At 46.0% G+C, this 22,968-nt stretch overlaps 1 protein-coding gene across 6 annotated transcripts in view; it reads left to right on the top strand.

Annotated features, from left to right (window-relative positions):
- Positions 1 to 4,010: 4,010 nt before the first annotated feature.
- LOC114592145 (uncharacterized) overlaps positions 4,011 to 22,968 on the top strand; it is a 30,756-nt gene continuing 11,798 nt past the window's right edge. For 3 of the 6 annotated variants that reach the window (XM_077921156.1, XM_077921152.1, XM_077921140.1), the window contains exons 1-3: positions 17,439 to 17,722; positions 20,220 to 20,328; positions 21,374 to 21,484. In XM_077921156.1, coding sequence (XP_077777282.1) covers positions 17,579 to 17,722; positions 20,220 to 20,328; positions 21,374 to 21,484 — 364 coding nt within the window. In that variant the 5' untranslated portion in view covers positions 17,439 to 17,578. Of the gene's footprint in view, positions 4,352 to 7,677; positions 7,859 to 9,659; positions 9,853 to 15,243; positions 15,259 to 15,499; positions 15,660 to 17,291; positions 17,723 to 20,219; positions 20,329 to 21,373; positions 21,485 to 22,968 lie in introns of those variants that run through there. The other 3 variants (XM_077921159.1, XM_077921146.1, XM_077921162.1) reach the window with 2 other exon arrangements.

The raw sequence follows: 22,968 nt of genomic DNA, 5'->3' as shown, positions 1-22,968 counted from the left end.
GTTTTGAAGTTGGAATGGAACACGCATTTTACGAATCGCACTCACACGAGAAAGTGTAACCGACGAAGAATCTTGAAAGTTGGGAGATCGAGGGGGAGAAAGAGAAAGAAAGAAAGAGAAAGAGGGAGAAAGAGAAAGAAAAGAAAGAAAGAAAGAAAGAAAGAAAGAAAGAAAGAAAGAAAGAAAGGCATTTCAGATTGTAAGCTTCACTTTCCTTGTTTGTTCGTTTTTTAAAAACAAACCAGGGTGTTGTTAATGGGAGGGGAAGGCAGGTTTAAGGGGAGAAAACCTGACAGTTTATTGACTTGCTCAAAACCTTTGTGTTCTCTGAGAGAGGAGGCCTTCTTGGTGGTGGCCCCCTAAAATACAGAAACACACCTCTCCCCCCAACACACACAGAGAGGTCTGGGTCTCTGGCCCCATCTCTTTACACCTTCCAGTTGGTTGATGAAGAAGTCCTTCGGAAACCGAAGATTTTTGACTGCCCTCTATCTAATACGGTTTCTTGGTTGCATTTCTATCCCGCCGTCTTCCCCAAAGAGTTCGCGCTGTTGTTCATGGTTCTTCTCCCCCTCCTCAATGAATCCCCCCCACAACAGCCCTGTGAGGTAGGCTAGGCTGAGAGTGAGCTTCATGGCAGAGTCTGGATTTGAACCCGGGTCTCGTTGTTAACTTTCAGGAGGAATTTCAAAGCGTTCCTTGCTTACCCCAAGGATTTGGTGGCTGGAACACCTGCCCTGGCAACCTTGAAATTACTGGTTTTGAGAGCAGGTGTTGAGTTTTAGGACTTTTCAACTGTTTTTAGCAGTTTTAATTGTATTGTATCGGCACTGTTTGCCACCCTGGGCTCTTTTGGAGGAAGGGTGAGATATAAACTTAAGTAAATCAGACACATGCTTTTGGGACTAAGTATTCCCATTTGCATCAAGCAATAAATTAATTTCCACCTGCCCCAGAGTCCATTTTTCTCTCTCCCTAAACTGCACCAAGGCTTCACTTCATCTCATATTTGACTTTCAAATGCTTTTTGAGAACTTTTTTTATGCCAACAGCTGTATGCCATTTTTAAAAAATTATCTAAATTTTCTCTTTTAAAAAACCCTCTTTATATTTATTTTTAAAAGTAGCCAGCCACTTTCCTGATTGTTCTGTATTGCTTTAAAATGTTTTAATGTATGGCTGTATCGACTAATTGAAGACATGACTACTCTTGCCACTTGCGAGTGGATTGCTTATAAATGTAGACTTTGAATGGGCAAGTGTATAAATGAGTTCTCGATTTCATTACAACATATAGGTTAAAAATAAATATATATGTATTTGGATGATAATAATATCTATATATTAGCTAAGCATATATGGAATTGTAAATCTTATAGTGATATAGCATACCTTTTTTATATAAAAAAATCACGTTCTCACTTTTTTCCTTAAGTTTTTATTTTAAGTGTTGTTAAAAATGCAGTCCTCCGTTGTCTCCTGAGATGGATGGATGCCAATAATAATAATAATAATAATAATAATAAATGAATAAAACATTTTAATGTTGCTCTCCACCTCTCTGAAGTTTTGCAAGAGGGTAGCATATAAATAAATACTTTAATAAATAAACAAAATACATTTTCTTGCAAGGAAGAAGTCCATTGAGCTCTGTGAGGCTTACATCTGAGTTAAAACACAAAGGGATCATTATATTCCCCTTCTCCAAACCCGCTATCTTATTCCTGATGGATGCACACACTCTGGCTGTCTTGCCCAGGATGTTTTCATTATTTTCTCCTTTCCACTCCTCCTGTTCTCCCCACCCAGCCAGCTTTGAAACTGCCCCACCACAGAGATAGAAAAAGAGAGGTATTGCAACAGAGCCTTCACTTCCGGCTCCTGTCTTAAGGCCTCTGCAAGGAGTATAATGCAAAAAGCAAGTTTCCCTCCACCAGCCCACCTCTGACCTTTTAAAGTGATTAGTTTTGCTGTTCTTTATGTGGCGCCATTAATATGCACGGCACTTTGCTTGGGAAGCAACAACTCATGAAAAAGCAAATATAGCTCTGCTGCTGGTCCATAAGGGGATGGTGAAATTCACAGCTACATTGACTGGCCTCCTGGACTACAACTCCCATCAGTCCCAGTGAGCAGGGGTTGTAGCCGGGAAAAATATATGAGGGGGCACCAAGTCTGGCCTTGAAGCAGAGCTTTCCATACTGTGTTTCACGACACATTAGTGTGTCGAGCTGGAAAGGGGTTAGTTTAGCCTCTGGTTTGCTAGTAAAACTGAATTAAAACTGTGTCGCGAAATGGCGCATGTCTAAAATGTGTGTCACCAACATGAAAAGTTTGGAAAGCTCTGCCTTGAAGAATAGAGAGTCTAGCTGTTTAAGGCTGAATCTGCAACCAGAGGATTTTCCACCACCTTTGCATTTTGTGAGGTTTGCATTCCCTTCCGACCATGAGGATATTGCCTCAGTTGGCTACTTTCAATAGCAATAATCATTTTATGAGTTATACCTTGCCCATCTGGGGTGTGTGTGTGTGTGTTTTGCCACAGATTAAGTATACAAGCTGAATGTTGAAAGATTCGGGACAGAGTTAAAAAAGTCCTTCACACAGCGCAGTTAAACTGTGGAACTCACTCCCACAGGATTCTAAGGCATAAACTGCCTCTGATTAACGTGTACACAAGCTGACCTTGTGGCTACATCCAGCCAAATTTTGGTACTGGGACTTAACACAGAGCTCTTAATGATGATTATGAAAGGTTCTGTTGGAACCCAGAGGCTTGCCAGGCATTCTGCCAGATAAGGGTTTAACTTTGTGATGCATTTTATTATTTTATTCTGGTTTATTGATTAGTCTTGCAATGTAGCTTCAGCTACACAGATAAAATTATTTATTAATTTAATTTAATTTAATTAATTTCTGTACCACCTGGCGTGCTCTGGTCCATGGGGTCACGAAGAGTCGGACACGACTAAACGACTAAACAACAACCACCACCCCCCCTTATCTGGGTGGTTTACGCTATAGAAACAATATTCCAAATATAAACACAACCATACAAATATTCAGAATATAAACACAATATTTGGAAGCTTGCCACACTGTTGTGATATCTGGGTTGGAACCAGAACTCAACCCCCTGCCTCAGACACCTAACAATTTTGAAACTGCAGTCGACATGATCCTGTGATTTCCATCATCACCTTTTGATTGCTCCCATCTATGATTTCCACTCATCACTCCCCACAGGAGGGGAACGTGCTCTTGGGCTTAAATCCTGCTTGTGGGAAGTGGGGACCCCCAGTAGTCATCTATTCTAACCCCCTGCAATGCAGGAATCCCAGGAACGGCTGGCGGGGAAAACTTCCTGCCTGAAACGGCGGAGAGCTGCTGCCAGTCAGTGCAAACAACACGAAAGCTTATACCAGAACAAACTTGGTTGGTCTATAAGGTGCTACTAGACAAAATAAAATAATAAAATATTATTATTATTATTATTATTTTATTTAACACTGAGCTGGATAAGGCAAGTTGCTATTTCCCTACGAGTGTTGAGGTTACTCCTCAGTAAACCACGCACAGATGCAATTTAGAGTTAAATTGCAAGAAAGAAAAAGAACTGCCATTTATTATTTTGCAGCAGCAGGCGCAAGGAACCCACAACACGCTCTTCTGCCTCCCCCCTTTTCATCTTCCACTTAGGGTGGCTCTTATTACACCAAGCGGGAAGCGGCGCTGAAATGGACTGTGCCATTTCAGGCTACAGGGGGGTAGGTTTATTTTTTTAAAAAAATAAAAACAAACAAACAAACAAACTGCACCTTGCAATGTGAAAGGTGCCGCTGTAGGAGATTCTCCCCCTCCCCCCCAAATGCCGTGCTGCTTTTCTGCTTGCAGCGGTTTTGAAACGGCCTGCATATATCATTTCGTTTGAAAGTTGGTATGTCCCGCTAGCTGCCTGTCTGGAGCGGAACAAACCATTTCGCCACCCTGTTCCGGGGGGGGGGAGGAGGAGTTGGGAGATAGAGAGAGGAAAAAGAAGGAAGAGACCAAGGCCTAAATCATTCCTGGCTTCCTTTTAATAGTTTAAGCCAGCTCAAGGGGGGAGGGGGAAAGGGAGGCTTCCCCGGAAAGGAAGAAGAGGGGAGAGTTTCCTTGACCCGACCCGCGAACGTGTGAATGCGACTCCTGGTAGGCTGCAGCGTTTGCAAAAAAAGCGGGGGGAAAGAGAGGAGGAGAATCTGGACTTCGGCGGGTTTCCTTGCAAAAGGAGCTGAGTGCATGGGAAGGAGAAGCAAGCGAGTGCTGCTGTTTTCCTGCCCCTTCCTCCCGATGCGCGAGGGGGGCCCGAAAGGTGCGGAGCAGTGGGGTTACCTCTTGGCATTTCTGGGTGTCTTTGGAAGCGCGCGAAACGTAGACTTATTAAAAAAGGCTGCATAGACTGAAGAGCTTCATTGTCCGCAGAGGAGACTTCGCAGTCGCTTGCGAAGCCATTTTGTTTGCGAGGAAGGCAGAGCTTTGCCTAGCAGAGAAAACACACCCTGGATTTTTATTTATTATTATTATTATCATTATCATTATTATTATTTCTTAATTAAACAGGGAGCTGTGATTTTGGTGGCAGGGGAGGGGGTGTTTCTGTGTTTGTTTTCTAACTCGCATTCTTATTTCCTAGGGGGAAATGTGTGGTTGTTGCTGTTGTTTTTAAATCACGCATTTGTTGCTTTTGAAAAGATGCACGTGGGAAGGCAGTTTTAGCGGGGGGGGGGGGCAAGGCGTAGCTCAGTGGCTTTGAGTGCAGAAGGCCCCAGGTTCAGTATCGCCTGGAGCCCCCAGCCTCAAAACCTGGAGAGCTGCTGCCAGCCCGTGTGGACTCTATGGAGCTGTGCGCCCTGAGCTAGGTGGGCTCCGTGGGAGGGAGTCAACGCTCCTGTTGCTCAGAGTAAACCCATGAACATGCTTGACTTTAATTTCAGTGGGTCTGCTCTAGGCAGAACTGAAGTTGCAAGGCAGCTTTTTGTGTTGCAAAGGAAAGTATTTTTGTTACTGTCCTCAGTGTTATAGTGTTGTGGAAACATGGGTTGCGACAAGCCCTGGTGCACACAGTGGATAAGACTCTTGCACCCTTTATTAGTCCAGCTGGGCTAGCTCGGTTGGTTAGAGCGTGGGGCTGGTGACGGCAAGGTTGCAGGTTCGATCCCTGAATGGGGCAGCTGCATATCCCTGCATTGCAAGGGGGTCAGACTAGATGATGCTCAGGGTACCTTCCTCTGCATAACTGTTAAAGCTGTAAGGGCCCTGGCCTCATTGGCATCGAGCTACCTTACATCCCTTCGAGTTAGTCCTTCTCATAGAGTGGGTTGTGAGGGTGGTTTTGTGCCAGCCTTGCAATTCAGTCCAGTGCGGTTACGCTCTCGGGCAGCAATCCTGTACCCGCTTACCTGGGAGTAAGTTCCGTTGAGCTCTGTGAGGTACTGAGGCTTACTTCCGAGTAGGCTCATATATCAGCATGCTACTGTTGCTGCAGGTTGAGGGTTCCTGGGGGTGGGTCATGTATCCCATATTACTACTACTACTACTGTTTATTGCATTTATATCCTACTTTTTACTCCAAAGGGGGCATTTATGGTTCTCCCCCATTAATTTGATTTTGAATTGATTTTAGAGTGAATTGATTTTAGAATACTGTGTTACTTTTATTATTGTTAGCCGCTCTGAGCCCGGCTTTGGCTGGAGAGGGCGAGATATAAATAAAATTTTATTTTTTTATTTATTATTATTATTATTATTATTTATTTGATCCCCACAACAACCCTGCGAGGCAGGTTAGGCTGAGAGGCAGTGACTGGCCCAAGAAACATCCACTAAAATTGCCTTGTCCCACTCTCTGTACAGACCCAGTTCTCAATTACCTACAAAAGCCTTGTGCTCCGCTGATATGCAAGCAGCATGCATATCGCCCAGCCAAGCAAAATGCAACATGAGAATTTCATGCCAGACCACAAGCAGAGCCACATGCATCATTCTGGATTTTTATGTCTATAGCTCCAACTATATCTCTGTTTGTCACTATTTTCTCTTGCTCTTTCCCCTGGTAAATCACACTCTCCACTTCACCTCTCGGACAGAAGTAAACCCACTGAACGAAACAGGGTTTAAACTTGGAATAAACATGCCCAAGATTGCATCTTTCTTTACCATCTCTGAGGGGGATCCCATTCGAGAGAGAGAGAGAGAGAGAGATTCTCCGATATGTCATGGCCATAAATGCACAATTGCTTTTACAAAATTAAGACTTGATCTTACAGCCTTCTGCCTTTCTGGATTGCCTTTGGAAATCACCTTTAAAGCTGCAAGGAATTTTCTTTGGATCAGTGTTTCTGTGTGTTCTGAAAGACAAGACACTGTTCATTACATCACCCAGTTCCCCCTCTATAAAGATCCTCGTGGAAAACATCTGTCTTGAGTTCAGCTGTGGGGGAAATGTTATTACGCCAACCGAGTTTGTGTGGTTTTTACTGCTGGCCAAGGAAAATAAGGCTACCTTGTATTTGTGGTGGCTGCTGGGAAATTAAAAGCCAGATTTGCGGCTGAACTGTTGTTGTTTAGTCGTTTAGTTGTGTCCGACTCTTTGTGACCCCCTGGACCAGAGCACGCCAGGCACTCCTGTCTTCCACTGCCTCCCGCAGTTTGGACAAACTCATGCTGGTAGCTCCGAGAACACTGTCCAACCATCTCGTCCTCTGTCATCCCCTTCTCCTTGTGCCCTCCATCTTTCCCAACATCAGGGTTTTTTTCCAGAGAGTCTTCTCTTCTCATGAGGTGGCCAAAGTATTGGAGACTCAGCTTCAGGATCTGTCCTTCCAGTGAGCACTCAGGGCTGATTTCCTTAAGAATGGAGAGGTTTGATCTTCTTGCAGCCCATGGGACTCTCAAGAGTCTCCTATCAATGCCTTTCCCGCGCTTTGTTCCAGCAGAACAAATAAAATGGTTACTGTTGAATCAACTCCCTTCCCCTAAGGGCTGTGGGATGTTAGACTGGCAATCTCCCTATAGAAGGAATTGGTCAGCCTGCAGCCTAACAGTGTGGGGTAGTGGTTAGAGAGAGTCAGGCTAGGAGACCCTGGTTCAAATCCCTGCTCATCCATGAAGCTCACTGGATGTGACTTTGGCTCAGTCCGACCTACCTCACAAGGGTATTATGGGGTTTAAATGTAGGCTTGCCATAAGTCTGGAATCTCCTGTACTTATCCAGAATACTGCAGCTGCAAGCAATGTCTGGTCGGAAGTCGGCAAAATGTGTGGTTAAATCCGGACATATTGCAGCCCCAAATAAAGCGCTGAGAAGTGAATATTTGCATTTAATGCCTCTTTTGTTTCCTCTTTTCCAAGGCGTTAGCTGGAGATGTCCTCTCATTCTTTGCCCTTGAGATTCTCTCTAGAGGGTTAAATCCACCAAGTCCAGATTTCTAGAGGAATACCTGTCTAGGAACCAAAGATGTGAATGGTCAAAGTCCTAGACAGGCAAGACATTGACTAGGCTCTTGCATACTACCGCAGTGTTCTTAGTGGAAAGAACCCCAGCAATTGAGGGGTGTTGAGCAGCATCCTGGACCCAGTGTGCTTCCAGAAAGGTGGGCGAGTTGAACAAACGTTCTGCTTTGCCTTTTTTTTTCATAGGTTGGATCCAGCTCTTTTCACCTGTACACTCATAATGGCTGGAGTTAACACAGAGACGTAAACGTCCATCTGCTCGTTGGGTCGGCCTCAGAAGGAGTCCGCATGCAGACATGGCAAGCTGTTGCTCAGTGCCCAGATGCAACAACCGGCGTTGGCGTGGATCCCACGTCACGTTTCACAGGTAAGCTGGGCCACCTGGAAGGAAGTGTGGTGGGTGGGGTATGAATGATTGCAAAAGCTCCTCCTGCCTTGCTCGAATATAGTGCAGTTCTGTGACACAATTCTGGGCACCACCATTTAAGAAGGATGTTGTACAATGGTTGTACAATGATAATAAAGATATTATTACTATTATTATTATTATTATTATTATTTTGTTGTTGTTGTCAAGCTGGAACGTGTGCAGAGGAGGGCAGCCCAGATGATATGGGGTCATTTACACCGAGTAAACTGGCAAAAATGTATAAATCCAAATCACAATAAGTGTTGGAAATGTAAAGAGAAAGAAGGTTATTTTTATCATATGTAGTAAGGTTAATACTTACAGGGAAGTGATATATAATGAATTGAAAAAGATGTTTAAAATAATATTTGTAAAAAAATCCAGAAGCTTTCCTTTTGGGAATTGTAGAGACACAACTACCTAAACTGTATAGAATTTTTTTTATCTATGTGACTATAGCGGCAAGAATGTTACTTGCCTAAAAGTGGAAAGAAGAAGAAGTTCCAGCAAGAGGAGAATAGATACAAAAACTTAAAGAATCGGCAGAATTAGTGAAACTTACTGGAAAAATAAGAAATCAAGATAACATACTTTTTATAAAAGAATGGAAATGGTTTATTGAATATTTGCAAATAAACTGTAAACAGATAAGAACATTGGCGGGATTATTGTAATAACCTGCAGTTTTATAAGAGTATATAGATGAATAAATGAGCAAAATAAGTTGATTTGGTTATACAGAAAATATTAAAAATAAATTGAAGAGACCACAGAAAGAGGGGGAAGGAAGCCAAGGTTTGAAATGTTAAAATGATTGTAAAATTATTGAAATGTATAAAATTTAAAATCATAAATTAAATAAAATAAGATGATCAAGAGTCTGGAAACCAAGCCTTACGAGGAGTGCTTGAAGGAGCTGGGTATGTTTAGCCTGGAAAAGAGGAGACTGAGGGGAAATAGGATAGCCATCTTCAAATATCTCAAGAGCTGCCACATGGAAGATGGTGGAAGCTTGTTTTCTCCTGCTCTGGAGGGTAGGACTCGAACCCATGGCTTCAAGTTACAAGAAAGATTCTGACTAAGCACCAGGAATAACTTTCTGACAGTAAGAGCTGTTCAACAGTGGAATGGTCTCCCTCAGGGGCTTTTAAGCAGAAGTTGGATGGCCCTCTGTCATGGATGCTTTCGCTGAGATCCCTGCATTGCGGGGGGGGGGGTTGGACTAGATGACCCTCGGGTCCCTTTCCGACTCTACAATTATATGATTCTATGACACTGTACATAAGAAGAGCTTGGCTGCTGGATCAGGCCAGTGGCGCATCTAGTTCAGCCTCACTGAGAAGCCCACAAGCGGGATCTGAACCCGGCACCACTCTCGCTTCCTGCGATTTCCAGTAACTGGTATTCAGATGCAGTGAGATGGAACATAGTCGTCAGGTTAATGTACAGGGGTACCTCTGGATACGAATGGGATCCGTTCCAGAGCCCCGTTCGCATCCTGAAGCGAACGCACCCCGTGTGTGCGTAGGTTGCGATTTGCCGCTTCTGCGCATGCGCGTGACGTCATTTTGACTCTGCAAGTGGCAAAACCCGGAAGTAACGCGTTCCGTTACTTCTGGGTTGCCACGGAGCACAACCCGAAAACCCTCAACCTGAAGCAACTTCAACCCGAGGTATGACTGTAATGTAATAATGGATGGCGATTTCCATGACTGTGTGAATGCCCAACTCTTTAAAATTCAAAACAAAATTGTTTCAGGTTTCCTCTCACGAAGGAAGACCAGTTGAAAAAGTGGCTCGTGAACATCGGACGTCAGAACTTCACTCCCTCGTACAACGACGTCGTGTGCTCAGAGCACTTTAGAAGGACGGATTTCTGGGGGAAAGTGGCTTCCGGGCGGCGGGAACTCAAACCCGGAGCAATCCCAACTGTCATTCGTCGACCGAAAAAGGTGAGGGGATTTATTTAATTTTTTTAAAGAGAAAACAGGGTGCGCACGCGCCGTACATTTAAACTACTGGGAAGTGTAGTTTGTTCAGGGTGTTGGGGGGGGTGTAGCTCTGTGAGGGTAAACTACAGTTTCCAGGATTATTATTTTTGAGAAAGCCGTGTACTTTAAATCAGTGTTTCCCAACCTTTTTTGGGCAAAGGCACACTTGTTTCATGAAAAAAATATCGAGGCACACCACCATTACAGCCCCGTGACGTCAGCGCGCAGCGTCACGCCGGGAGGGACGCACGAAAGTGTAAGTTTCAATTTTTTCCCCTCCCCCTTGCCTTCCTTCTGTGCCAACCGCCAAAAAGCCAAGAAAAAAGCCAAGACTTTAGGGCAGCAGGTCGACACGGAAGAAGCTCCTACCTAAGGACAGGTGCGACGGCCGTGTCCTCTTCTGCCACACTTGGCAGCCCTGCCTCACGGTCGTGACTCCCACCCTGATTTCTCCCCGCAGTCTGTCCCCCGACCTCTTCTGAAGGCTGGGGGGGGGGGGGACAAGGGCTTTTCTTCCGACCCCCAGCATTTTAAAAAACCCGGGACAGCGGAGGACTTCTCCGCTGTCCGGGGCAATCTTAAAATGCTGGCGGGCGGCATTTTAAAATCGCCCGGGACAGCGGAGGACTTCTCCGCTGTCCGGGGCGATTTAAAAGCCCCTGGGAAGGCAGGCAGGGGGGACAAAGATTTTCGCCGCCCGCCTTCAGAAGAAGTCCTGGACCTCTTCTGAAGGTGGGCGGGGGCGAAAGCCTTTGCTCCCCCCTGCCTGCCTTCCCGGGAGAGCGGAGAAAGGCAGCGCGTTTCTTTGCTGTCCCGGACGGCTTTTGAAGGCAGGCTTTTGAAAGCCGTCCGGGACAGCGGAGAAACGCAGCGCGCCCTTGCCGCTGCCCCCCGACTTGGCTGGAAGGCTGGCGGGGGGAGAAGCCTGCTCCTTCCCGTCGCCAGCCCCGCAAACTCGGGGGACAGCGGGAGAGGCGCAGCTCGCCCTTCCCGCTGTCCCCCGACTTGGCTGGAAGGCTGGCGGGGGGAGAAGCCTGCTCCTTCCCGTCGCCAGCCCCGCAAACTCGGGGGACAGCGGGAGAGGCGCAGCGCGCCCCTGCCGCTGCCCCTGACTTGGCTGGAAGGCTGGCGGGGGGAGAAGCCTGCTCCTTCCCGTCGCCAGCCCCGCAAACTCGGGGGACAGCGGGAGAGGCGCAGCGCGCCATCCCGCTGCCCCCCCGACTTGGCTGGAAGGCTGGCGGGGGGAGAAGCCTGCTCCTTCCCGTCGCCAGCCCCGCAAACTCGGGGGACAGCGGGAGAGGCGCAGCGCGCCATCCCGCTGTCCCCCGACTTGGCTGGAAGGCTGGCGGGGGGAGAAGCCTGCTCCTTCCGGTCGCCAGCCCCGCAAACTCGGGGGACAGCGGGAGAGGCGCAGCGCGCCATCCCGCTGTCCCCCGACTTGGCTGGAAGGCTGGCGGGGGGAGAAGCCTGCTCCTTCCCGTCGCCAGCCCCGCAAACTCGGGGGACAGCGGGAGAGGCGCAGCGCGCCATCCCGCTGTCCCCCGACTTGGCTGGCGGGGGGAGAAGCCTGCTCCTTCCCGTCGCCAGCCCCGCAAACTCGGGGGACACCGGGAGAGGCGCAGCGCGCCCTCCCGCTGTCCCCCGACTTGGCTGGAAGGCTGGCGGGGGGAGAAGCCTGCTCCTTCCCGTCGCCAGCCCCGCAAACTCGGGGGACAGCGGGAGAGGCGCAGCGCGCCATCCCGCTGTCCCCCGACTTGGCTGGAAGGCTGGCGGGGGGAGAAGCCTGCTCCTTCCCGTCGCCAGCCCCGCAAACTCGGGGGACAGCGGGAGAGGCGCAGCGCGCCCTTGCCGCTGCCCCCCGACTTGGCTGGAAGGCTGGCGGGGGGGAGAAGCCTGCTCCTCCCGTCGCCAGCCCCGCAAACTCGGGGGACAACGGGAGAGGCGCAGCTCGCCCTTCCCGCTGCCCCCCGAATTGGCTAGAAGGCTGGCGGGGGGAGAACCCTGCTCCTCCCATCGCCAGCCCCGCAAACTCGGGGGACAGCGGGAGAGGCGCAGCTCGCCCTTCCCGCTGCCCCCGACTTGGCTGGAAGGCTGGCGGGGGGAGAAGCCTGCGCCTCCCCGTCGCCAGCCCCCGCAAACTCGGGGGACAGCGGGAGAGGCGCAGCGCGCCATCCCGCTGTCCCCCGACTTGGCTGGAAGGCTGGCGGGGGGAGAAGCCTGCTCCTCCCCATCGCCAGCCCTGCAAACTCGGGGGACAGCGGGAGAGGCGCAGCGCGCCATCCCGCTGTCTCCCGACATGGTTTGGAGGCTGGCGGAGGGCTTCCTCCTCCCCCAGCCCCGCAAGCTCCCAGAGCGATGCCAAACTGCGCGCAGCTTCGGCATGGCTCTGGGTCCCGTTCTGGGGGAGGGGGAAGCTCGGGCTTCCCCCGCCCCAGCCCCACGCCTGGCGGTGGGGGAATAAATTTTTTCCCCTTTATTCCCCCCCCCCCGCCAATTTTTCCCGCGGCACACCAGGCAAAGTCTCGCGGCACAGTAGTGTGCCGCGGAACACCGGTTGGGAAACACTGCTTTAAATGTACTGTGTGTGCAAAGCCTGATGGTCCAGTCGACGATCAGGAATTACTTATCTGTGTTTTTATCTTGTATTTTTATCTTGTGAACAGCCCTGAGATCTTTGGATGAATATAAATCTAATAAATAAAAATAAAAATAGAGAAAAACAAGGCTGGTATATAAATCTAATAAATAAAAATAACAATAATAAAAACAGTCATTGTTATTTGTTTAATGTACCCTTTAAAAATATAGGAATGGGGTAAGGCAAATTCCTTCCTGTTATAAGAAAAACTGCTCCCTTTCCCTTATGGGGTATTCCTGAGCCCAACCCTATCGGAGGAGAAAACAGAGGCCAGCCAGAGTACATTGAGAAGCATAGTTTGAAGTTTATTCAAGGAACTTTTGCAACAGGGTCCCCACTCCCCACACGCAGGAGGGAGGAAAACCCAGAACAATGGTGTGCAAGTCCTTTTATAAACTTTTGAAATTGCCCACCCTGTAGTCCAAGACCCAACCCCACCCCCCAAAAACCCCCATCATACATACATCACAGAAGGAGGCAGTCTACAGCAGAAGTCCTATCCTGCCAGGATACCTGATAATGGTCACTGATTGCTTTACCTGGGCAGCCTAGCCATTCTTTTGTCATGGTTAATACTTTAGCTCCTGAATCCAGGTCACAGGTTCACCCTATTCATACACAAATACGTCCTTAAGACAGGATTTGTAAGGAAGAAGACAATGGAAAGGCTTTCCCCATTTGCCTCCTTTACTGCAGAGGAATATTTGAGGTCATTGGGAGAGTCAAAATGGCTTCAGGATTACTCTTCTGTGCTGTTTCAGACTCATGGTTCATATATTTAGATATATGTCCCTTTATGAATATTTCGTCTATATTTGAGACCTTAAAATTCCTATAACAACCGGAACAACTAACTCACGCTGAAACTCACCTACAGGTGGTACCTAACACCAAGGAAATTAGCACTAATACGCCCAGGAACCTCACCAAAATGCTGGAGAGGGTGCAATTCCACAGGCACATACCTCCATATGTGGTGGGAGTGCCCCAAAATCCAACTATTCTGGACAACAGCCATACGAGAAATATGTAAAATAACTAAGCAAGTATTAGAAATCACCCCAGAACTGGCCCTGCTAAACATCTTCCAAGACAATAACGCCTACTTACACCACAAAGAACTTGTAACCCACCTACTTTCAGCAGCCAGAAACATCATAACCAGACACTGGAGGGACCTGTCAGGAGTAAGCATGGACCAGTGGTACCAAATAGTATGGGAAACAGCCCTACTAGAAAAATGAACCAATAAACTGAAACTGACATGGGGACAAACAAGAAGACGCCTTCATCCCAGTATGGCTCCCCTTTATCACATACACAGCCCAATAAGACAATGACAAGAATCCACCAACAGCATACGAATCCATATGGCTAACCTGATTCAAAAACACCCACCCACCCCACTCACACATGAAAACAAAGACCACCACAGCCAATCACAAACAAACAACCACACCCTAGGCCAACCGCAACCTTTCTCACCACCAAAGGAACACAAGTGAATCGCAGAGAACCCGCACAAGCGACGCTGACACAAAACCCCACATATATTAAGCAAATTAGAAACATTGCCTCCCAACCCCAACCCCACTCACCTTTCTCCCCTCCACCTCTTCCTCCCTTTTCTTTCTAATGTAACCCTAATGTCTCAACAAATGAAACTGACCTATGGAAAATGTAACTTGAAAAAAGAGACATTGCGCATACCTTTGTAAACCAAAAAAACTTTAATAAGAAACAACAACAACCGGAACAACTCTGTATTTTACCCCTCTGTCTTGGAACATAAACATCATTGTGGACTTAACAACAACAACAACAACAACAACAACAACAATAATAATAATAATAATAATAATAATAATAATAATAATAAATAATTTATTATACCCCTTCCATCTGGCTGAGTTTCCCCAGCCACTCTGGGTGGCTCCCAATCAAATGTTAAAAACAGTACAGCATTAAATATTATAAACTTCCCTAAACAGGGCTGCCTTCAGATGTCTTTTAAAGATAGGATAGCTGCTTATTTCCTTCACATCTGAAGGGAGGGCATTCCACAGGGTGGGTGCCACTACCGAGAAGGCCCTCTGCCTGGTTCCCTGTAACCTCACTTCTCGCAATGAGGGAACTGCCAGAAGGCCCTCGGAGCTGGACCTCAGTGTTCAGACTGAACGATGGGGGTGGAGACACTCCTTCAGGTATACAGGACCGAGGCCGTTTAGGACTTTAAAGGTCAGCACCAACACTTTGAATTGTGCTCGGAAACGTACTGGGAGCCAATGCAGATCTCTCAGGACCAGTGTTATGTGGTCCCGGCGGCCACTCCCAGTCACCAGTCTAGCTGCCGCATTCTGGATTAATTGCAGTTTCCAGGTCACCTTCAATAATCCTTTAATAATGGCCTCGGAGCTCCTTTAAGTGCCCTGCTGCTAAATCAGGCCATTGGTCTACCTTGCCCCAGGCTGCCTACTCCAGAGGTAGCCATTGTGGTGACTTCCAGATTTTGTGGACTCCAACTCCCATGAGCCCCAGAAAGCACGGCCAATTGTCGGGAATGATGGGAGTTGCAGTCTACCACATCTGGACTCCTTTTTGCCTCTTTCAAGATTGAGGAAACTCTGGTCCCTGCAGCATCCCTGACCATTAACCCTGCTGGCTGGGATTGATGGTATCTGAAGATATACTTCATTAGCGATCATAAGGAGGAGGGGAAAGAAAGATGTGTTCCTATCGGTCTGATGCTCTTTGGTTTGTTTTACATTTGCAAATGACAAAGGCAGAATGGCAGAAGACGATTTGCAACCAGGAAGTCTTGCAAATGGGCCTGGCTTTCTGAGACAGAGACTCTCACCAGGCCAAACTCCAATCTCTCTTCTCCCACAGCAAAAGCGGCTTCGGTTGCTGCTGTTGTTGCATCTTAGGACTGCTTCCTAACTGCTCTTTGTTTTAACTTTCCTTTTGCAGGGCGCTAAAACGAGAAAGTGCCTTGTCCGGCGTAAACCGCCCGATCGGGAACCAAGCAGCCAAACTTTGGCAGTCGACGAAAGCGATGTCGAAGCAGCAGCAGCCTCCAAGAGCGACATTGTGATCCTGGAGCATTCGTACTCGGCTCCGGCGAGCCCAGGTGAAGCCAGGCAGTCGATGCCACAAAAGTTCATAATAAATGACAGGCCTCTGGGAAAGATGCTCATCTTGGTGGTGCTAAGCAGAAGAATGTTTTAGTTTTTTGGAGGGGGGAGAGAAGTGTTCAAAGCCCACTTCTTCCTGCAAAGACCTTGGAACGACCCCTGTGTCCTCATAGCCCACAGAAACGAAACCAAACTACAGCGGAACCTCGGTTCCCGAACACCTCCGTTGTCGTACGTTTTGGTTCTGAAACGCCGAAAACCCGGAAGTAAATGCTTCCATTTTTGAACATTTTTTGGAACCTGAATGTGCAACGCAGCTTCCGCTGGGTGCAAGAATGGGAAGCCACGCCTCGGTTTTCGAACATTTTGGAAGCCAAACAGGCATCTGGAACGGATTTCGTTCAAGAACCGGGGTACCGCTGTACGTGTAACTCAGCCGAGTATGGCGCCCTCTTGCTAGGGCTTCTGGGAGTTGTAGTCCACAATGGTTGAAGGGCACCAGGTTGAGGAAGGGTGACGCAACAGTGGCCTAGCGAGAGTCCCGGGGGCCAGGTAAAATGCCATGGGGGGCCACATTTGGATCCCAGCCCTGTGCAGTCCTCTGCTACTGTTCTGCATGGGTTTTATACCAGTGCTGTGTTGGTTTGTGTTGCTTTTATGCTCTCTGAATACCATTTTAATAAGCATTTTGTTATTTATTTCTGGTGCCTTTCATAATTTCTTGTAAACCACTCAGAGGGAAGGGATGCAGGTTCATTTCCCTGTGTTCTCCAAGTAGGGCTGAGGAAACCTCCTTGCATGAAATCAGGGTGGATTTGATTTAAATTGATTTAAATCACTATCATTAAGTCAATAAGACTTGATTTAAATCATTTTTTTTACAGAAAGACTCATTCTTGCTGGTATAATCTTAATATTCACAACCAGATGAAGGTTTCATTTTTGGAATAATAAATTTTTAGAGAAGTTTTTACAGCTATTTCAAAAATCACTGATTTGGTTAGACATAGATATGAAATTATTGTGTGGTTTAATAAGTTAACTGTTTATATTTGGACAACTTTTCTGCTGTATTTTATTGGAAGAAGAAAAGTAATCATTTCCTTGATAACAATTTAAACAATTTATTTAACTGGAACAATAACATTATAGAATATGTATCCATGTTTGTAAACTGGTGTGGTTAAACAATTTTTTAAAAAACTTAGACTGAGTTTTAGCACAAATGAAAAACTTAAAACAAATCCTTATTTCCTGATGAATAGCCTTTGGACTATAATGTAACTTAAACAGAAAACTATTTTTAGAAAGTTTTTTCCTCCAAAAGCATTTTATTTTAAAAATCTGATTATTATTTTTTAAATTAAATCAAATATATTTGATTTTTTTTAAAGCATTGATTTTTACCCACCCTGCCTGAAATCTTTGACAGCTGCTGCCAGTCAGTGTAGACAGTATAGAACTATATAGGCCAATGGTCTGGCCTTGTGCAGCTTCCTTTGTGTCATGGATGGTCATGACAGAGGACTGAAAAGATGGATAAAGTGTGGCTTTTGCTCTAGTATGGAAAACTGTCCTCATGATCAATTTTTATGTGGCATGCCCTTCCCCCCCCCCTTCCCCTCCAGCCTCTTCCGCCTTGGATCTCCGGGTGGCGTCGATCCGGGAGAAAAGCAGCGCCGCAGACTCGGAGGCGAGGAAAAGCCCCCGGCTCCTCCAGGCGAGGATCAGGAGAGAATGCAGGGAGAGGGCGGGGCCAAACGTCCCGGAGGAGCCCATCGACAACTCGGACGCCCAGCGCCAGCACTTCCGCCAGTTCCGCTACGAGGAGGTCAAAGGGCCCCGGGAGCTTTGCAACCGGCTCTGGGACCTTTGCCACCAATGGCTGAAGCCTGGGAAGCACACCAAATTGCAGATGTTGGAGCTGGTGATCCTGGAGCAATTCCTGGCCATCCTGCCCCGGGAGATGCAGGACTACGTCAAGGAAGAGGGACCCACGGACTGTGACCACGCCGTGACGCTGGCGGAGGATTTCCTACAGAGTCAGCAAGAGACAGAGGTGAGCCCCTTTTAGTTCAGCTGGTGATTCCAGTGGGCTTTGCTCAGATCCTCTGGTCCCAATTCTGGTCCCCGGTTGAGCGTTCAACGTGGCAGTTCCTCCTCGCCCCCATATCATTTTTATTAAGTCTCCAAAAATATTTCAACGTGTTTCTCAACGTATACATTTTTTTTTTCACATGCAGAGTTTCTTCTTCACTTCCCACCTCTTCTTTCCTGATTTTTTTTCTTATTCTCCTTATATGAGCTGTTTTATAACACATATATTTTTATTGTCAAAACCCCGCTACCATTAAATGTTTTCACTGCTTATGCTTCAAATCCTGCCAGCAACTTCATATATGGGTGATAATTTGATAGGTTGTCCATCAGTGGCCAGGGACGCGGGTGGCGCTGTGGGTTAAACCACAGAGCCTAGGCTTTGCCGATCGCATGGTCGGTGGTTCGAATCCCCATGACGGGGTGAGCTCCCGTTGCTCGGTCCCTGCTCCTGCCAACCTAGCAGTTCGAAAGCACATCAAAGTGCAAATAGATAAATAGGTACCGCTCCGGTGGGAAGGTAAACGGCGCTGCTCTGGTTCACCAGAAGCGGCTTAGTCATGCTGGCCACATGACCCGGAAGCTGTACGCCGGCTCCCTCAGCCAGTAAAGCAAGATGAGCGCTGCAACCCCAGAGTTGGTCACGACTGGACCTAATGACCAGGGGTCCCTTTACCTTTACCATCAGTGGTCTCCATTCTTCCTTAAATACTTCTGTCCTCTTAATTTGGCCTTTACCTTTGCCATTTCTTCAGTGTGGCAGTTCCTACCCTGAGGAACTTCCCGCCACTAGAAGCTAGGCAGGAATCACCCCTACTTACGTCAGCAACTTGCCCTGATGGCTGTGCTGTATCTCCACAGTTAAGAGGCAGTAAAGCATTTGAGGGCCAGTTGTTGTTGTTGTTGTTTGTTGTTGTTAACTCCAAGGAAGGAGAGTCCCCAACCTCCTGAGGGAGACTATTCCCCTGTCAAACAGCTCTTACGGTCAGAAAGCTTTTCCTGATATTTAGTCAGAATCTCTTTTCTTGTAACTGGAAGCCATTGGTTCGAATCCTACCCTCCAGAGCAGGACCAAAAAAATTAATAAATTCCCTCTTCCATGTGACGGCCCTTGAGATATGGCTACCCTATCTGCTCAGTCTCCTCTTTTCCATGCTGCACAGCCAGGGGAAAAACAATGCTATCATGGGTTGTAAGGACTGCAGAGAGAATAATTGGGTGCACTCTTCCCACCTTAGATCAAATCTATGCTGCCAGGTGCCATAAGAAAGCGGCAGAGATAGTGCAGGATAGTACGCACCCCGGAAATGATCTCTTTCAGCTTCTGCCTTCTGGAAGAAGGTATAGGGTTATAAAGGCCAGGACTAGCCGCCTGAGAAACAGCTTCTATACAAGTGCAATTCTGGTTCTAAACACAGCATAAGGGGTCTCTATAGTATAGTGTATTTTAAAATGGGGTTTCAGAGTTTTTAGGGGTTTTTGAATGTTTTATGTAGTTTTTATGTAGTTTTACAATTTCATTGTTCTGCATGGGACAATGACAATAAAGATATCATATTGTAATATACCCAGCTCTGAGTGGCCTAAGTCCTACTTAGAGTAAACCCTGTTGAAATCAATGGCCCTAACTCAGTCACATTCATTAACTTCAGTGGGTCTACACTGAGTACGGCTAGCATTGGAGACAACCTTGGTTGGAGCTGCCCTCTCATACCTCCCTCCTTGATCTCAGGGTTGTGGGTTTGAATCCCGCATTGGGCGAAATATTCCTCAGGGTCATCTATGACTTTTTTTAAAAAATATTTTTTTATTGAATGATTTTATGTTACAAAAAACAATACAGCCATACTACCACTAAATATAATTAAGAAATAAAAATTACATTCATCAATATTTAGTTTGTTAATTGTTATTTACCGTCTTATTTCCTCCCAAACATTGCATACAACAACAGACATATGTGCAGACACCCACACCCGCACAGAAAATGATAATAATGAAAGTAAATATTTTCCCCCTTTTATCTTCCAAAATCTTTTCTTCAACTTTGACTTCCTGTCAAGTCCCTTTGCATATATTTTATCTTACATTTGAACGTACACAAAACAATAAACCTTTCTATATAATTTTTCTAATAGATTCTGAAAACATAATAAATCCTTAATTGTTATCCACCTCCTTTTAGTTCCTTTATCACTCGAATGCTAGCACAGAGCCAAAACTATTATTATCTTTTTGAACATATCTTCTATAACCATCCCATTTTTCTGCAAATTTTTGCTTTGAGTTTCCTCTGAGTTTACTAGTCAATTGAGCCGTCTCCACCAATTCCTGTACTTTGATTTGCTAATCTGTTATATTTGGAGCGGGGTCATCTATGACTCTATGATCCATTTGCTATCTCTCTCTCTCTCTCTCTCTCTCTCTCTCTCTTTCTCTCTCTCTCTGCCCTGTTTCAGGAGGGGGTGACTGATTTGTCCAAAGCAAAGAAGACTCCCTCGCAGGCTCGGCGTATGCCACAAGCCCAAAGAGTTGTCAAGAAGGAGGACGGGGATGCTGCCACACTGGGTAAGAGTTTCTCGTGTCTCAGTCATGGGGGAGTATACAGGTCCTGGGACAAGATTAACCCCTGGCTCTTCTTGCACCAGGCCGAAACTTTTGAGAACTTGATTTCGCAATCTGCTAGTCCTCTGTGAAGGAAGCGCTTGTCTCCAGCCTCCCTTTATTGACACGCTCCCATATGCAGACAGCATTTGAGATGTCTTAATTATTATTATTAATTTATTATTTATACCCCGCCCATCTGGCTGAGTTTCCCCAGCCACTCTGGGCGGCTCCCAATCGAGGGTTAAAAACAATACAGCATTAAATGCTCAGTTGACAGGCGCAAAGAGTTCCTGCCTTTCAATAATAATAATAATAATAATAATAATAATAATAATAATAATAATAATAATAATAATATTTATACCCCGCCCTCCCCAGCCAAGACCAGGGCGGCTAACACCAGGGATAAAAAACAATTGATTGGAATACAACTTAAAAACAAGATTAAAATACAACATTAAAATGCAGCCTCATTTCAGTAGAAACTCAAATAAAAAACTTTTTGGGGGATGAAAACGTCAAGTCTTCACCAAGGCATATTAATAATAATAATATAATGGAGGACCACAGTTTATTTTTAAAAACTATCTATCTATAAATCTATTCATCTCTTTAGAACAATGAAAATATAATTTTAATTTGTATTTATAGCCTGCTTTTCATCAAATGGTCTCAGATGAGTTACAGAAATACAGCAATCAAAATAACTACAATATATAATTGGAATACTTTGACTTTTCAGGTGTCTCTCGATAGGCCTATGTTTATAATTTTCTCGAGTAGCTATTCACTTTAGCGGTTGTTCTGTTAAGGTTGCCATATGTCCAGAATAATAACTATTATTATCGTTATCGTTCTTTTATTAGTTGTACCCCGCACAACATATATAAAAAGCATAATAAAACATCACAAGTTAAACTGTCTGCTTTCTTCCTTTCTGGGAGAGGGACAGGCTTGTTCATTCTAGAATTAATTCCATTTATTTCCCTCTCTCTCTCTCCTCTAGAAGACGTGACTGTGAGTGACGGCCGGGCGGAGGGGATTTCGGAGGAGGTCCTTGTGCCCGAAGAAGTCGTATCTCAGGAGGAAGTCTCCACTGTGGTTGAGGCTGCTGAAAGTGGGTCCTCATTATGGATATTTGGGGTAGTTCCAGGGGGTCCCCATATCGCCAGCCACGCCTCTGTTGGAGACAGTGCCGTATAGTGGTTAGAGCAGAGGGGAGGGGGGCAGCCTTTCTCAACCTGTGGGTCCCCAGATGTTGCTGAACTACAACTCCCATCACCCCTAGCTAGCAAGGCCAGAGCTCAGGGATGATGGGAGTTGTAGTCCAACAACATCTGGGGACCCACAGGTTGAGAACCGCGGGGGGACGGGACCTGTGGACTCCAACTCCCATCATGCCCGGTTGCTGTCCATACATGCAGGGGCTGATGGGATTTGTAGCCTGGGCGACTTTTTCTGGGGGACCGGTGGTTTTCTGTCCACCTGGCCTACCCCACAGGTTGCAGGGGAAAAAACAAATGTGTTTGATTTGAGCTTGCTGGAAGGAAGCTGAGCAAAAAATGTCGCCGTAATGTAAAAACAGGTGGCCGTTTACCTGAGAGTAAGCCTCATTAAACTCAGTGGGGCTTACATCTGAGGAGACATATATATAGGTTTCCGCAGCTGGTGAACACGCTTCCCTGCGTCAGGGCATAGAAGGCTTGGATACAGTGTTCATATATATATTTATTTTTTAAAAAAAAGAAATCCTGTCACAGGGTTATTTGGGGGATGGGATTCACAATGTCATCAGGCCTAAAAAATAAGACACTTTTCCGCTCGGGCGAAGCCTGTCAGGATTCAGAAAGGGACCGGGCGAAAAGCTCTCAAGTTATTATGGTTTTATTGCTGCGAAACACAGTTATAAAGCGGTGTAGAAATGATTGTATAAATAAATAAAATTAAGAAGCCGGCCTTGGGTTGGAATTTGAAATTTTACCTCCTTCCTTTATTTAACAAAATTAATATATCGCTTAAGCAGCTGCACCTCGAAGCGGTTTACACGAAATATAAAATATGTGTTAAAATTGCCGGTAAAACCAGATGTTGAAAAACGAGCTAGTCTCGAAAATTTAAAAATATAGGGTTGTAGCCAACTAAATTTTACACTGAGTAGATCCGTTTATAGCAATTAATTTTAGTCATTAACTTCATTGGGTCTGCTCTTGAGTAGGACTAGTTTTGGATGCCATCTTTTTGTATACTTTCTCTGACCCATAAGGTCAGACCCTATTATTTCAGATTTCCTGTTTTTATTTGTTCCTGATTTGTAATGCTATTTACCTGTTTTTTGTTTGGTTTTGTGTACTGCTTAGGGCTTTTTTTTTTTTTTTTTTTTTTTTGAGTGGTTTCAAAAAGCTTTTAAATAAAACAGTAAATAAATAACTTTGATTAACGAATGAGGGGCATAGCTTGTGGGCCGACAAAGCGAAGCGTAACTCTTCTTGGCACGAGGGAACATGTTATAGTTATGTAAAAGTCTAGCAGGAACCGAAAACGAGCAGCCAATAGGAAATAAAAAGGAAGAAAATTGGGAAAAAATCAAGGCTAAAATGATGA

The sequence above is a fragment of the Podarcis muralis genome, chromosome 2 (assembly GCF_964188315.1).
Source record: "Podarcis muralis chromosome 2, rPodMur119.hap1.1, whole genome shotgun sequence".
NCBI classification, from domain to species: domain Eukaryota; kingdom Metazoa; phylum Chordata; class Lepidosauria; order Squamata; family Lacertidae; genus Podarcis; species Podarcis muralis.
This window is presented reverse-complemented; position numbering and strand designations above follow the sequence as displayed.